At 34.6% G+C, this 14,475-nt stretch overlaps 1 protein-coding gene across 3 annotated transcripts in view; it reads left to right on the forward strand.

Moving 5' to 3' along the window:
• Positions 1-14,475, forward strand: part of AGPS (alkylglycerone phosphate synthase) — a 144,145-nt gene that overhangs the window by 93,563 nt on the left and 36,107 nt on the right. For all 3 annotated transcript variants that reach the window (XM_045033989.1, XM_023259484.2, XM_045033991.1), the window contains exons 12-14: positions 1,115-1,166; positions 6,129-6,205; positions 8,800-8,912. In XM_045033989.1, the coding sequence (XP_044889924.1) occupies positions 1,115-1,166; positions 6,129-6,205; positions 8,800-8,912 (242 nt within the window). The remainder of the gene's footprint in view (positions 1-1,114; positions 1,167-6,128; positions 6,206-8,799; positions 8,913-14,475) is intronic.

Genomic DNA, 14,475 nt, shown 5'->3' on the forward strand with positions numbered 1-14,475 from the left:
CAAAATAAGAATCTACTCAGTTATTTTGTTGGATGAAATAAAATGTGTATTGTGAGTGGTTTTATAAAATTAAGTATTTGTTCAATTAAAAGTAAATGATAGCAAAAATGTTGTAATGCGCAGTTATGTGTTAAGTTTTGTTCTTTTGAATGATCTGCATATATCTTAATGTTGTATGGATACAAATTTTATTTATAAATGTTATTAGCAGAAGATAAATGTTTAAAAAGTTTATGACAGTCAAAATTTTGTCATGTGAAAGCAACCTCTTGGTAGAAGTTTAACCATGTTAAAAATTTGCATAGAAAATAAAATTGTCGTTAGGGTGCAGCTCACTTTAATACTATGGAAAAGCTGTAGCTAACTTAAATCTTGCTAGTGTTTGTATTGTAGTATTTCAGCATACAAAATTTATATGACTATCTGTTCTCATTTTTCTTTCCTTGCAGCTTTTAGTGTGGTGACTAGATTAAATTTAACACTGGTGGAGTTCTAGATACATAATGTTACCCTTCAGAATTTTGTTGCTATTTTCATGCCTTGAAAGATTTTAGAATTCTGGTCACTGATAGTTTTTCTTTTTAAAATGGATTATTGAAAGGGATAAAAGGAAAACAACAGTTCTTAGAGTTATGTATGAAGACATCACAGATAATTTTTTGAGGTGTTTTTGCTCAGAAAAATTCTACCATCATCTTCATTTTAAAAGTATATAAGAATCTGAAGATACATTATAATTCACAAATGGTATAATATTGATTGTAGTCTTTGAAATTTCTACTTTGTTCTAAAATAATCTACTTCAAGGCCCAATATTTCTTTTAGGTGTTTCCATAGATCTTTGCTAGGCATTGAGAAGATCTTGTTGCTGACAAAGATCTGGCAACATACATGTGTGTGTATTATATATATAGATTTCTCTTCCAAATATTTTATAGAAGTCAGTGATGTTTTATCATCTTAAAATTGTATAAAAAGTTAAGATTTTTTTTACTGTATATATTCTTAGGAACTAAGCTCTTGATGTCACATACAGAAAGATGACATTTACATTCTACCTGTGTAGCTTCTTTACAGTATTAAATTTGTATCACATTTTTTCTTTTTAAAATAGAGATGTGCTCCTGCATCTATTCGCCTCATGGACAACCAACAGTTTCAGTTTGGTAAGTAAGGAATGGTCATTTTAAAATCTGCTCATGAAGCCCCAAAATTTGTGAAACAGCTGTTACATGCCAGGAAGAGTACTGAATACAGAGCTAGGAAGATGAATGTCATAGTTCCTGTCCTTCAGGAAGCCCTTAGTCTAATGGTGACAGACAATTACAGAAATGAATGAGTGCAGGATTGTTAGAGATGCTATGAAAGAAGAGTGCACTGGATACCCTGGGTGCAAATGAAGGAATGGTTGAACCTGCTGGATTTTGCTGGATGTCAATATGGGGATTCAGGAAAGGTGCTTTTTTTTTTTTTTAATGTTTATTTTTTAAGACAGAGTGCAAGTGGGAGAGGGGCAGAGAAAGAGGGAGACACAGAATCTGAAGCAGGCCCAAGCCTCTGAGCTGTTAGCACAGAGCCTGATGCAGGGCTCGAACTCATAAACCACGAGATCATGACCTGGGCTGTAGTTGGATGCTTAACCGACTGACCACTCAGGCTCCCCTAAGAAAGGCTTCTTAAAGGAGGGTAATGCTTACATTAAATCTTAAGAGGAATAGAAGTTTGATTGGGATGTTTTCCTCTCCCCTCCTACCAAATTTGTTCACTCATCAGGAAAAAAATATGAAATTGTGAGACCTCAGTGGCATCTTTGTACTTCAAGTAGTTCGATGTGGCTCAAATAGAAGGTGGGTGAGAGTTGTTACAAGAGATGAAGCTGGATGGGTGGAGTAGGGCTTTGCAGGATCGATTTGGATTTTACCATGTCAGCAAAGGGATTTACATCTGAGAATGCTCCATTCTGCTAGCATTATGCAGGGTGGAGTAGAATGGTGCAGGCGGGGAAGAGGAGTGGAAATGGTTCAAGAGGCCAATTTTGGGGGCCTTGATCAAGGAAGCAGCGATGGAGGTGGAGAGTAAGGCATAGATTTCCTAGAGCTCAGTTTGCCAACTAGATGTGGAAGGTTCCATAAACGGGAGGGTTGAGGGCAACTCCAAGATTGCTGATTTGACTGACTGGGTGGACTAGTCTAGGAGAGAGATGATGAACAGTCTAGGAGAGAGATGATGATTTGGGGGGAAAGACATTACAATGGGTTGTTTTTAAGGTACTGTTGGAATATTCAGGTAGAGAATTGAGTAGCAGGTAACCATGTTTCTTTTTCCCCCTTTTTGCGTTAAAGTATTAAACTTTCTGACTCTGTTTATCGTCTTTTCAATTCTCATTTTATTGCTTTTATATTTTTTTCCATATGCTGAAATTGAGTTTGGAACTTACGTTCATAGAATTTAAGTATCTTCAGAACAGTCCCTGAAATTATAGGAATGATTGCTCAATAGTAAACACTAATGGCTAAGATAGGCAGACTTTTGTTTGTTCTATTTAAGAGTAGTTTAGGTTTTAATTTAGGGAAGAGTGATTATATAGTATAGAAGCTGAAAGAAGTCAGGGGTGCTTGGGTGACTCAGTTGATTAAGCGTTCCAACTTCGGCTCAGGTTGTGATCTCACGCCTTGTGAGTTCAAACTCCAGATTGACCTCTGTGCTGACAGCTCAGAGCCTGGAGCCTGCTTCGGATTCTGTGTCTGCCTCTCTCTCTGCCCCTCCCCCTCTCACACTCTGTCTCTCTCAAAAATAAATAAACATTAAAAAATAATTTTTTTTAAAGAAGCTTATGGAAGTCATGTTCATAATATATCAAGAGTTAGTTTTAAAATTTGATTCTTTTAAGTCATAGCTGTTATTTCTTTAAGTAAATTATTTTCAAAATACTATACTACTGGTAAAAGTTTAAGATAAGTACATCCTTTAAATAATTAAATAGTTAAATCAAATGGAAATCAAGCCTTCTGTGTTTTGGCCTGCATTTAGAGATCTAGGTCTTAAGAGAGCCATGTATCTGATTAATAATGCTTTTACCCATTTATATGCTATTATTATAGTGAGTTATAGTCATAAACACCTTTGTAAAATTAACTATAACTTGACTAGATTTTATTTATAATTGGGATATATAGCAATTTAAGATGAAGGTTTAAAGAAAATGTCCTTCTGGCTATCTCTCATCCCTGTTCCACATTCTCATTGCTGTATCTAGGAACATGCTCTAAGGTAGGCTCTACCCTCTCCATCTTGACTATATCTTTTGTCTCCTTCCACCCTTTACTTGGCCGCCAAAGTCATTCTTTGGAAAGACAGATCTGTTCCTGCTTCTCAGCTATCTATAACCTTTTTGATTTCTCACTACCTGTTGAAGCCTTGCCATCTACATATCTTGCCATGGCTCCATGATCACGCAGCTAAACACAGCAAGGGATGTCCAGGACTTTGTACCAGCCATATGGCTTATTGGCAGTTTTGTACCATACTCCTTAACAAATCACAAGCCTTATTATTAGATGTTAATATTTTTAATTTCATTCCTACCTCTTGACACAACCCTTAGTTCATTATATGAAATGATTTGTTTTCAGTGTATTGAAGTGATAGGTATCATTGAGTATATTGAAATGATCTGTAGAATTTCCTCTGAAACACTAAATTTTGTCAAATTTAGGGATGTTTTTTATTCATTTTTATATCCCCTGCACCTGTCATATGACAGGTGCTGACATGTTGATTGACTTAATCATCTACTTAGCCAAAGAGGATGAATAAATCTTGGAGAGCACATAGTGTAGTCCTAAGCACAATGTCAATAGCACAATTTATCAAGTACTCCTTACAGCTGTCCCTAAAAGTAATATTCTCAGTTTAGAGATGACTCAAAGGCTAGATATTTCAGCCCACAGGTCATATGTCGTAGAACAGGAGTTGAACCCAAATCTGTCGGACTCCAAGGCCCAAAACTTTTGCCACTGTTTGAGATCACTTCTTTGAAATGTAGATATTTATTAAATAATTTAAATTTTAAAAAAAATTTTTTAATGTTTATTTTTGAGAGAGAGAGACACAGAGTGTTGACCGGGGGATTGGTCAGAGAGGGAGACACAGAATCCAAAACAAGCTCCAGGCTCTGAGCTGTCAGCACAGAGCCCAACGCGGGGCTCAAACTCACAAACTGTGAGATCATGACCTGAGCTGAACGGCCGCTCAACGGACTGAGCCACCCAGGCACCCCAATAATTTAAAATTTTAAAAGTAACACTGTAACAACACAACATTTACTAATCATACTGTTTAGTAAATCTGAAAACTTAGTTCCTTCATTTACTATAAAAAATAAAACACAGTAGTCAGAATGTATTTAGAACGTAATTAATTTGAAAGACAATGTTAATTTAATAAGTAAAAGATAATAATGTTCCCTTAGATTAATACTAATGCTGACCCACTTAAAGTTAGTATCACTTTTATAATATTATTCTTCAGAGCTAATGTGTCAACTCCATATTTGGGATACAGGTGACTAAGTCCCACTAGTGTTAATGGAAATTGTGCAAATGAATTTCCATGTGTTACGAACATTTACCCTTAAGGACTATTCCACATCAGTGTAGTAACATTTGGAGTCCTCATACATGGTGTAAAGATGTGTGGATCAGAAGGATCAATTGTGGATCAATTTCTTGCAAGAACACAACTCACACACTCGTACATTTATGTTTATGTATTTCCAGTTGTTTAAGTAGGATGAATTCTATTTAGGACAGGAAGTGAATATTTTGATATGTTATTTCTAACTTTATACTTGTTAGAAATGGTATCTCTTAAGGCACTGATTATGTTGGGAAAGCATTTTTTGACAGGTTACAGTAAAAGAAAAAAATGTTCCAAACATCTTGCTTGTGATCCAGGTAGTCAAAAAGATTTCTGGGTTGATCTCTATCTAATCTGGCCTTCATTTGTCTTTTGTTTTTTGTTTTGTTCAGTTATAGCATGGATATCTAACTCTTAATCTCTGGTTAAGACTTATGTTACTTGGTCTTTTATATCACACAGTTTCCTGTTGTAGTCAGTAAAAATGCAATAAGTATTACAGATTCAGAATCTAACTTAAAAAAAAAAAAGAATGGGGGGGGGGAAGACTACATACAAATCATAGTCTTTTCCCCCTAGAAATCTACCCTCTCACCCCCAAAGAAACTAGTTTGCTATTTGCACCAATCTTAAAGGACAGATCTATACTTTAAAAACAAACAAAATCTCCAAATCTTAAAGCTTGTTAAAAAAATAAACTTTTTACTTGGAGATAATTTCAGATTTACTAGAGACTTTAAAATTCTTTATAAAAATTCTATATAAATGGTATGCCCCATTTTTCTGAATTGGCCTTATAGCACTAAAGCCAGATGTATCTGACTCTTAAATCTAACAGTCACGGGAGTTAAGAAGTTGCTCTGAAAACAATGAGAAAACAGTAAAAGACTTTCACTCAATTAAACTCAATCCGCAGGCAAAGATGTTAATTTAACAGACTCTGAGACACCGTTTATGTTATTCTGGCAATTTTAACTCTCTGGGTGTGATTAAGGAAGCAATTACTAGTTTTATGCCAAGAATTCTGGAAGAATTAGGAATTAATTAAGAAACAACCTTAAACTTGGCATTGACTCCATATTTGGTTATAGTTCTGAATGGTTTCTGCATAATTAAAAAAAATAAAAGTAAAACCAGCCACCATTGGGTGTTCTTAATGAAATAAAAATTAATGAAGTGATTTTACTATGTATAAACTATACCACTGAAAGATAACCTAAACTATATGTAGTATTAATTACATGTGGTAATTTGAGTTCAAAAAGAAATGAGAGGTTTAATAAACAAATAGTTGTGACTTTTGAAAGAAGATAAAAATGAAAGATGTAAATCTTAATATCAGTATGTTATACATAAAACATAGGAAGATTTTAAAAATTTGGAGTCATGAAACATTCACTTTTTTTAGGATACTAAATTAAACTAGCCTCTTAATCTTCTGAAAAACAGAATTTGCTATTAATTTAAAATGTGAACTTTTCTCTTCTTAGGTCATGCTCTTAAACCTCAGGTTTCCTCTATTTTTACATCATTTTTGGATGGCTTAAAAAAGTTTTATATTACAAAGGTAAGAATTTTTATTAAATGCCAAAATTTTAAATGCTTATGATACTAATTTTGTCTCCTGCCTTCTCACCCTTCACATGTACCTATTATGTTTTTTCATGAATGTAAATTTCATAATAATTATTTTTCATGTTGGAATAAATATTTTATTGAGTAAATCAGTTATTCATTTAATTTCAGAAATTTTCATTTTTTCCCCAGATTTGAAGTTTCTAAAAATAATAGTACCTTAAACAGTTTCATGCATGTACAATTTTTTATAGTTTGATTTTTTTATAGTAGATGTCGATATCTAGTGTACTAAGAGTATGGATTTTTTTTTTTTTAATTTTCACCGAATTCCTTTTCTAAAGGGTTATACCAGCTTACACTCTCATGATACACAGGTGCTGTTTCTTTGTTGCATCCTTGCTATTCATGTAGGAGTTTTGTTTTTGTTGTTTCAGATTTACTGAATCCAGGGGGAAAAGTGGTATTTTTAATGTTTCTCATTGAAACTCCAATGAGACTTAATCATTTCCTTGTATTTCCTGGATGTAGTTTTTGTGTGAAGTAGTTGAATGTGATTATTTTGCCAGGGGTGGCAGCTTCATGGTATTTTTTTCTTGGTGCTTTGCTGTGTACCCTTTGAATAATGGAATGACTAGATGCCTTTGTTACAAATGTTGTAAATAATTGAGTCAAGTGACTCCCTTTTTTAAAAATTTTGTTTAATATTTATTTATTTATTTTGAGAGAGAGAGAGAGAGAGAGCGAGAGAAAGAGAGAGAAAGAGAGAGAAAGAGAGTGAGCAAGTGCAGGCACAATCGGGGGAGGGACAGAGAGAGACGGAGACACAGAATCCAAAGCAGGCTCCAGGCTCTGAGCTGTCTGGACCGAGCCCATCGTAGGGCTCAAACTCATGAACCTGTGCAATCATGACCTGAGCTGAAGTCGGACACTTAACCTACTGAGCCACCCAGGTGCCCCCAAGTGACTCTGTTTTTAGTAAGAGTTTTTCTTTTTGGTTCAAAAGTTTCAAGTTTTTATATATTTTTCTGTGATTATTTAATCACTTCTTTTTTTTAATGTTTGTTTATTTTGAGAGAGAGAGAGGGAGAGAGAGTGAACTCACACATGCGGAGTGGAGGGCGGTTTGCAGAGAGAGGGAGAGACAGAATCCCAAGCAGGCTCCCCGTTGTCTGGGTGGTCAGTGCAGAGCTGGATGCAGATCTCATCCCATGAACTGCAAGATCATCACCGGAGCCGAAATCAAGAGTTTAGATGCTTACCTGACTGAGCCACCCAGGCGCCCCTATTTAATTACTTGTAAGCTTAGAAAAGTCTCCCTTTCTCCAGAGCTATAATTGGGACCATTTCTTCTCTCTCTTGGGTTTTTCTTAAGTATGAATTTAAAATTTTTAATCTTTGTTACTATTTGAATTTATTTCAATTTTATGGTGTGAGATGAAGATCTGAATGAAACTTCACTTTCCGCTCCAGTTGCTAACGAGTTGTAACAGCACCATTAAGTTCCTTACTTTGCTTACAATTGATTTGTCATGTCTAAGACATCTTCTTATATACTTACTCAAGAAGTGGACCCCATTTTAATGTGTCAAATACTGTATGATCTCTTATACATAAAATCTAGGAAAAAAATATTAAAAAACTAAGTTCATAGATACAGAGAACAGACTGGTGATTGCCAGAGACGGGATGAAGGGTAAGAGAAAAAGGCAAACTTTTTGTTTTCAGGGGTGGAGGGGTAGAAGGAGCGGGTGAACTGTTTTTGTTTTCGTTTTTAGTTTAAATAAATTGAATTTTAAAAAAGGTATCACTTTTTTAAAATGAGTTTTTATTCTTGAAAAATTAAGTGGATTTAATTGCTATAAATCTACTTGGTTTTTAGAATTTTTCTTGTTACCCATCATTACCTACCTGTTTATCAACATAGAAAACTTTTAAAAACTCTTCACCATTTTAGGGAATCCATTAAGGTTTCTATCAGAATTGGAATAAATCTGTTATATTAGTTTGAGCAAGAATTCACAGATTTATTTACTTAGTTCAGGCATTCTAGAACATTTTAGACACATTTTCCTAATGAGGTTATATATTTTCTTTTATGATTATTCTCAGATATTTTTCATTTTAATTTTATATGTAGGATCTCCTTTGAAACTGTTATTAAATTATAGTTGGTATGTAAGAGAAGAAATGGTCCCTGTTAGCTTTTACTTTTGTCTACATCCTATATCTTGCTAATTCATTATGTTCTATTATTTTGGTATTTTTATTTGATTCTTTATTGCAGTTATGATTCTTACAAGTTATTTGCTATATTACATATCAATATGTCATTTCTACTGACACCATGGCATACTTTGAAATTAGGTATTTTCTGTAGTTTTGTTTATAACAACCTGAACAGGTATATTAAACATTCTTTTTGATTGACATGTGAAGTTCCAAAGCTCGATTTTTAGAGTTGGTATGTTTGAGCCCAGGTCAGAAGGACAAAAAGAGCAAAATGTTTTTGATTTACTGTTTCGCAGGTAAAGATTTATCTATCTATCTATCTAAGTATATGTCTTTTTTTTTTTTTTTTTGTAGTTTAAAGGATTTGATCCAAATCAGTTAACTGTTGCTACATTACTATTTGAGGGGGACCGTGAGAAGGTTCTTCAACATGAAAAACAAGTGTATGATATTGCTGCAAAATTTGGGTATGGCTCTAAGTTCATAATGCCAAGAGAATGTTAATCGAAAATTCTGGTATCTGTAAGCAGTTGTTAATGCACCCCTAAAGGATTAAATTTGTAGCAATATATGATAGTCAACTTAAAATGTTGTGTTGGTTACTTCCAAAATTTGCAGAAAATTTGATTGGTATGTTGCTCTTACTTGTGTAAGCATATATATATATTAGGATATATTAAATATTTTATTACATTTTTCCATTAATTTTATAATATTTGCTTTTGTTATGCTAGAGTAAAATATGAAAAAATTCATAGTCATCTTACTATTTAATGGTAATAGTATATATATATAAAACATGTTATTAGTATGTTTGTGAAAGGAAATTTTTTAAACAAAAGAATTTGATAAATTATCTATACTCCACCCCTTGTCACTTACTGTTTTCTGCTGGTATAAAGAAACAGAAAACATTTCACATATATAACCAACTGAATAATGACTGGGTGGTTTCTGTCTGTCTGCTTGATGGATTATGAGATTGATCGATGAGAACTGTAGTGAAAATGCCATTTATCAGGACTACATTTTTCCCTTCCCTTTTTAAATACATAAACTAAGTCTCCTGGATACAAGTTGTCGTCGTCGTCGTCGTCGTCGTCTTCTTCTTCTTCTTCTTCTTCTTCTTCTTCTTCTTCTTTTTCTTTTATTATAATTTCAGAGTTTAAAATATGTATGTATGCTTAATCTGAGTTCTTTGTAAATATTTAGTTTCCCTTTTTTGCTATTTATGAGAACAAATGAGCACTTAATTTGTAGCCCTGTGTTTTAGAATGCCTCACTTTTATATATTTTTCTCACTATGATATTCAGCTCTTTATTTTTAGGATTTTCTGAACTTTGTGTTTAAAGTGCAGAATTCTTAGAAAAAGATCTAATCTTTGGCTTAAGTTTTGATTTACTTTGGTACTGTGTTTGAGTATTGCAAATCAGCCTCTCAGTTTTATTCTTACCTTATTCTGAAATTGTCAAGCCGAATTAGTAAAAGATGAAATTCACTAATCTTTTACTTTTCCTCTCAGTACCTTTTTTGGGAATTAACTGATTTTTTTAACTAAATTAATTAAGAGTAATTGTGCCATAAAAATTCATTTAATAGCCAGAAGACTTAGATTTCAGGTTAATCTCTGAATTTATTTTTGAAATATACATGTACCTATTTTTTAGTTTCTAAGTTATGTGAAGTATATATATAATTTGATTTTTAAAACATTTTCCTTAAAATCCATGGTATTACAAATAATTAAGGGGATTTAAATTAAAATCTTTTATATATAAATTAAATCTTTTAGTTTCTGTTATAGCCTTAAATATTAGAGGCTGAAACTTTTAAAAATTGTTTTTTATATATTGAAATATTTAATTGGGACGTCAAAATTATTCAGGAGCACTTGTAGGGAAATGGATGCTATAATATTTGAATTACTTTATATGAGGTTAAATTTGCTCAGTTTCACCTCAGTCCCCCCAGTGACCCTTCCTGCCTCCAGCATACACACCAACACATGCATACAGATGCAGAGAAATTCCACTTTGTAGTACCTCTAATTGTAATTAAAATTCAGAGTAGCCAACAAAATCATTACTAGTTAGTAATGTGCTACGTTTCCTCTTGGACTGGGGTAGGATGATGACAAAATGCCTTTTTGTGTGAGGTAAGACGTAATTCTTCAACTGTCTCTTCTTGGACATCACTGTTGATGCCTGGTATATACTAGACACTTAATTGAACATTTGTTGAAAGAATTAATGAAACTGAATGTCATTCCCTGACATTTTAAATTCTATTTCATTTATGTCTAACTGCTGTGCCACCCTTAAAAGAGCATATTTTAATCTTTAGGTATTTATTAGAGCCATTTTGTCAGTTTTAAGTTGAGCCACCAACTGTCATGAACTCCCTTGTCATGTAATGTAAGTCTTGTTTTTCTCAAGTGATTCCAGACATTTACAACTTAAAAGTAAGAATGAACTTCTTTAAGGTGAATCCAGGTCTTTCTGGATACGGATAGTGAAGCCCCAGAACTCTTGATTTAATTCCAGCAATTTGTTTATACCAAACAAAACTTATATCAAATTCATCCATTAAAAATAGGTTAGAGTAAATGAGATACCTGTTTAAAGCAGGGGCAAAGCATTAAAACTCATACTCTGATTGAGGTCTCATTTTTTTTGCTATTGTTATTTGCTACTTACTAGTTATGTTATAATTATAATTTCTTAATATGCTTTCATCCTGTCTTCCTTCATTTAGATTGCAGAAATCTTCTGTATTGATAATCCAGGCTGTAATTAGATGGCTTAGGGCTATTTTGATTTTGATTTGATACTTGGAAATATCTCCATGTAGTTTTCTAGCACTCTTGGTTTTCCTCATGTTTCTCTGTACACACTAGTTCTTGGTTCTAATCACTGAAATATTCAGAAATATTTTTCTTTTCTTTTTTTTTTAACTTTTTTTTTTAATCTTTATTTTTGAGAGAGAGAGAGAGCACGAGCATGGGAAGAACAGAGAGACAGGGAGACACAGAATCTGAAGCAGGCCCCAGGCTCTGAGCTGTCAGCACAGAGCCCAACGTGGGGCTCGAACTCATGAACCACGAGTCCATGACCTGAACTGAAGTTGGACACTCAACCCGCTGAGCCACCCAGACACCCCTATTTAATTTATTTTTTAAATTTGCATCCAAGTTAGTTAGCATATAGTGCAAAAATGATTTCAGGAGTAGATTCCTTAATGCCCCTTACCTATTTAGCCCATCCCCCTCCCACAACCCCTCCAGTAACCCTCTGTTCTCCATATTTAAGAGTCTCTTATGTTTTTGTCCCCCTCCCTGTTTTTATATTATTCTTGCTTCCCTTCCCTTGTGTTCATCTGTTTTGTATCTTAAAGTTCTCATATGAGTGTAGTCATACAATATTTGTCTTTTTGTGACTAATTTCACTTAGCATAATACTCTCTAGTTCCATCCACATAGTTGCAAATGGCAGGATTTCATTCTTTTTGATTGCCGAGTAAAACTCCATTGTATAGCTATACCACATCTTCTTTATTCATTCATCCATCGATGGACATTTGGGCTCTTTCCATATTTTGGCTATTTTGATAGTGCTGCTCTAGACATTGGGGTGCATGTGCCCCTTCAAAACAGCATCCTTGTATCCTTTGGATAAATACCTAGTTGTGCAATTGCTGGGCCATAGGATAGTTCTATTTTTAATTTTTTGAGGAGCCTCCATACAGTTTTCCAGAGTGGCCGCACCAGTTTGCATTCCCGCCAGCAGTGCAAGAGAGATCCTCTTTCTCCACATCCTCGCCAATATCTGTTGTTGCCCGAGTCGTTAAGGTTAGCCATTCTGACAGGTGTGAGGTGATATCTCATTGTGGTTTTGATTAGTATTTCCCTGATGATGAGTGAAATTGAGCATTTTTTCATGTGTCAGTTGGCCATCTGGATGTCTTCTTGGGAGAAGTGTCTATTCATGTCTTTTGCCCATTTCTGCACTAGATGTTTTGTTTTTGGGTGTTGAGTTGGATAAGTTCTTTATACATTTTGGATACTAACCCTTTATCTGATATGTCATTTGCAGATATCTTCTCCCATTCCGTTGGTTGCCTTTTAGTTTTGCTGATTGCTTCCTTCACCGTGCGGAAACTTTTTATTTTGATGAGGTCCCAGTAGTTCATTTTTGCTTTTGTTTCCCCTGCCTCTGGAGACATGCTGAGTAAGAAGTTGCTGTGGCCAAGGTCAAAGAGGATCTCCTTGAGGATTTTGGTGGCTTCCTGTCTGACATTTAGGTCTTTAATCCATTTTGAGTTTATTTTTGTGTATGGTGTAAGAAAGTGGTCCAGGTTCATTTTTCTGCATGTCACTGTCCAGTTTTCCCAGCACCACTTGCTGAAGAGACTGTGTTTATTCCATTGGATATTCTTTCCTGCTTTGTCAGAGATTAGTTGGCCATACGTTTGTGTGTCCATTTCTGGGTTCTCTATTCTGTTCCATTGATCTGAGTGTCTGTTTTTGTGCCAGTACTATACAGTCTTGATTATTACAGTTTTGTAATACAGCTTGGAAGTCCGTCAGACATATTTTTCTTACTTACGATGCCACTGGGCCAACCCTTGCTCCCCAATGATTTCTTCTACATAACTAGAAGGAGGAAAGTACCACTGAATTCCTTTCTGCTAAAGTTTCATAAGTTAGTTTAACTCATGTATTTTATTTTGAATTAGGGCATTATTAATCTATCCTTTATTTTCTGTTCTTTAGTTTTATCCTCTGTTCTACCCCCTCATTAACTCTGAATTGATTGTTTTTAAATAAACTACTCCCAACAGTTTAGGACATTTTTATGTGTCATTTCAGCCATTTTCCTCCTTGTCTTCCACCCCTACCCTAACACTGTTAAATACCTTTGAATACATATGATCCAGTGGAAAATAATAGGCAAATGTTGAGTAATCATACTTCGGTTGTTTATCTATGCTTGCTAGTAATATACTTTAGCTTCTCTAAGAGCTAAACAGAATAAACATTCCCTGTCAGCAGTCATGACAGATGTACTGACATTTACCATAGAACTTAAGGTAATGTGTTATTGTTATTTTTAAAGTGTGTGCTTAAGTTGTTTAATGTAATTCAACATGAGAGTGATTAGGTTCACCAGATGGCTCTTTTATATAAAAAGATTGTCTCTCATTCCTCTTTCATTAGTCTTCCCAGCCCTTTCTCATGAAACAGGTTTAAATTTAAGAACCTTGTTAATTGATGTTTGAAATTTGCGACGGGGAGCAGAACGTAGGGAATCGATGTTGCTACTTTAACATAAAGCAGTTTGAATCTTCGTATACCTTTTTGGAGTGGCTGCTATGTAATTGGCAACTTAGAAGCATTTAATTTCAATGCCCTACTATTGTTCACATGTTGTATTTTAAGGCAGTCCTGTCTAGAAGATGGAGTTCTGAAAGTTAAAAATGTAAGACAGAGAAGTGAGAAAGAAGTTACAAAAAGCTAAATTTGCAGGGAAACCTATGATTCAGAAAAGCAAGCCCAGAATGACTTTCCTTCTCCTTTGGGGTTTATTTATTTATTTTTATTATTATTATTATTATTATTATTATTTTAATGTTTATTTATTTCTGAGACTGAGAGAGACAGAGCATGAGTGGGGGAGGGGCAGAGAGAGCGAGACACAGAATCCGAAGAAGGCTCCAGGCTCTGAGCTGTCAGCACAGAGCCTGACGTGGGGCTCGAACTCACAAACCGTGAGATCATGACCTGAGCCGAAGTCGGTCGTTCAACTGACTGAGCCACCAGGCGCCCCTGGGGTTTATGGACATCAATTTCTTCCTGTTTGGGATAAGAAAATGCATGTTTCTGTGTGGTTTGTCACACTGAATTCCAAAGTGGAACTGAATTCCAAAGTGGAACTGCTCCACCCCTCCCTGCTCCAAGAGATTCTAGAAGAGTATCTAAAGAAAAATGGCTTGACCTGGAACTGCAAGAAGGACTTTTTCTCATCCGATAT

Source organism: Felis catus, chromosome C1 (genome assembly GCF_018350175.1).
Source record: "Felis catus isolate Fca126 chromosome C1, F.catus_Fca126_mat1.0, whole genome shotgun sequence".
NCBI lineage: Eukaryota > Metazoa > Chordata > Mammalia > Carnivora > Felidae > Felis > Felis catus.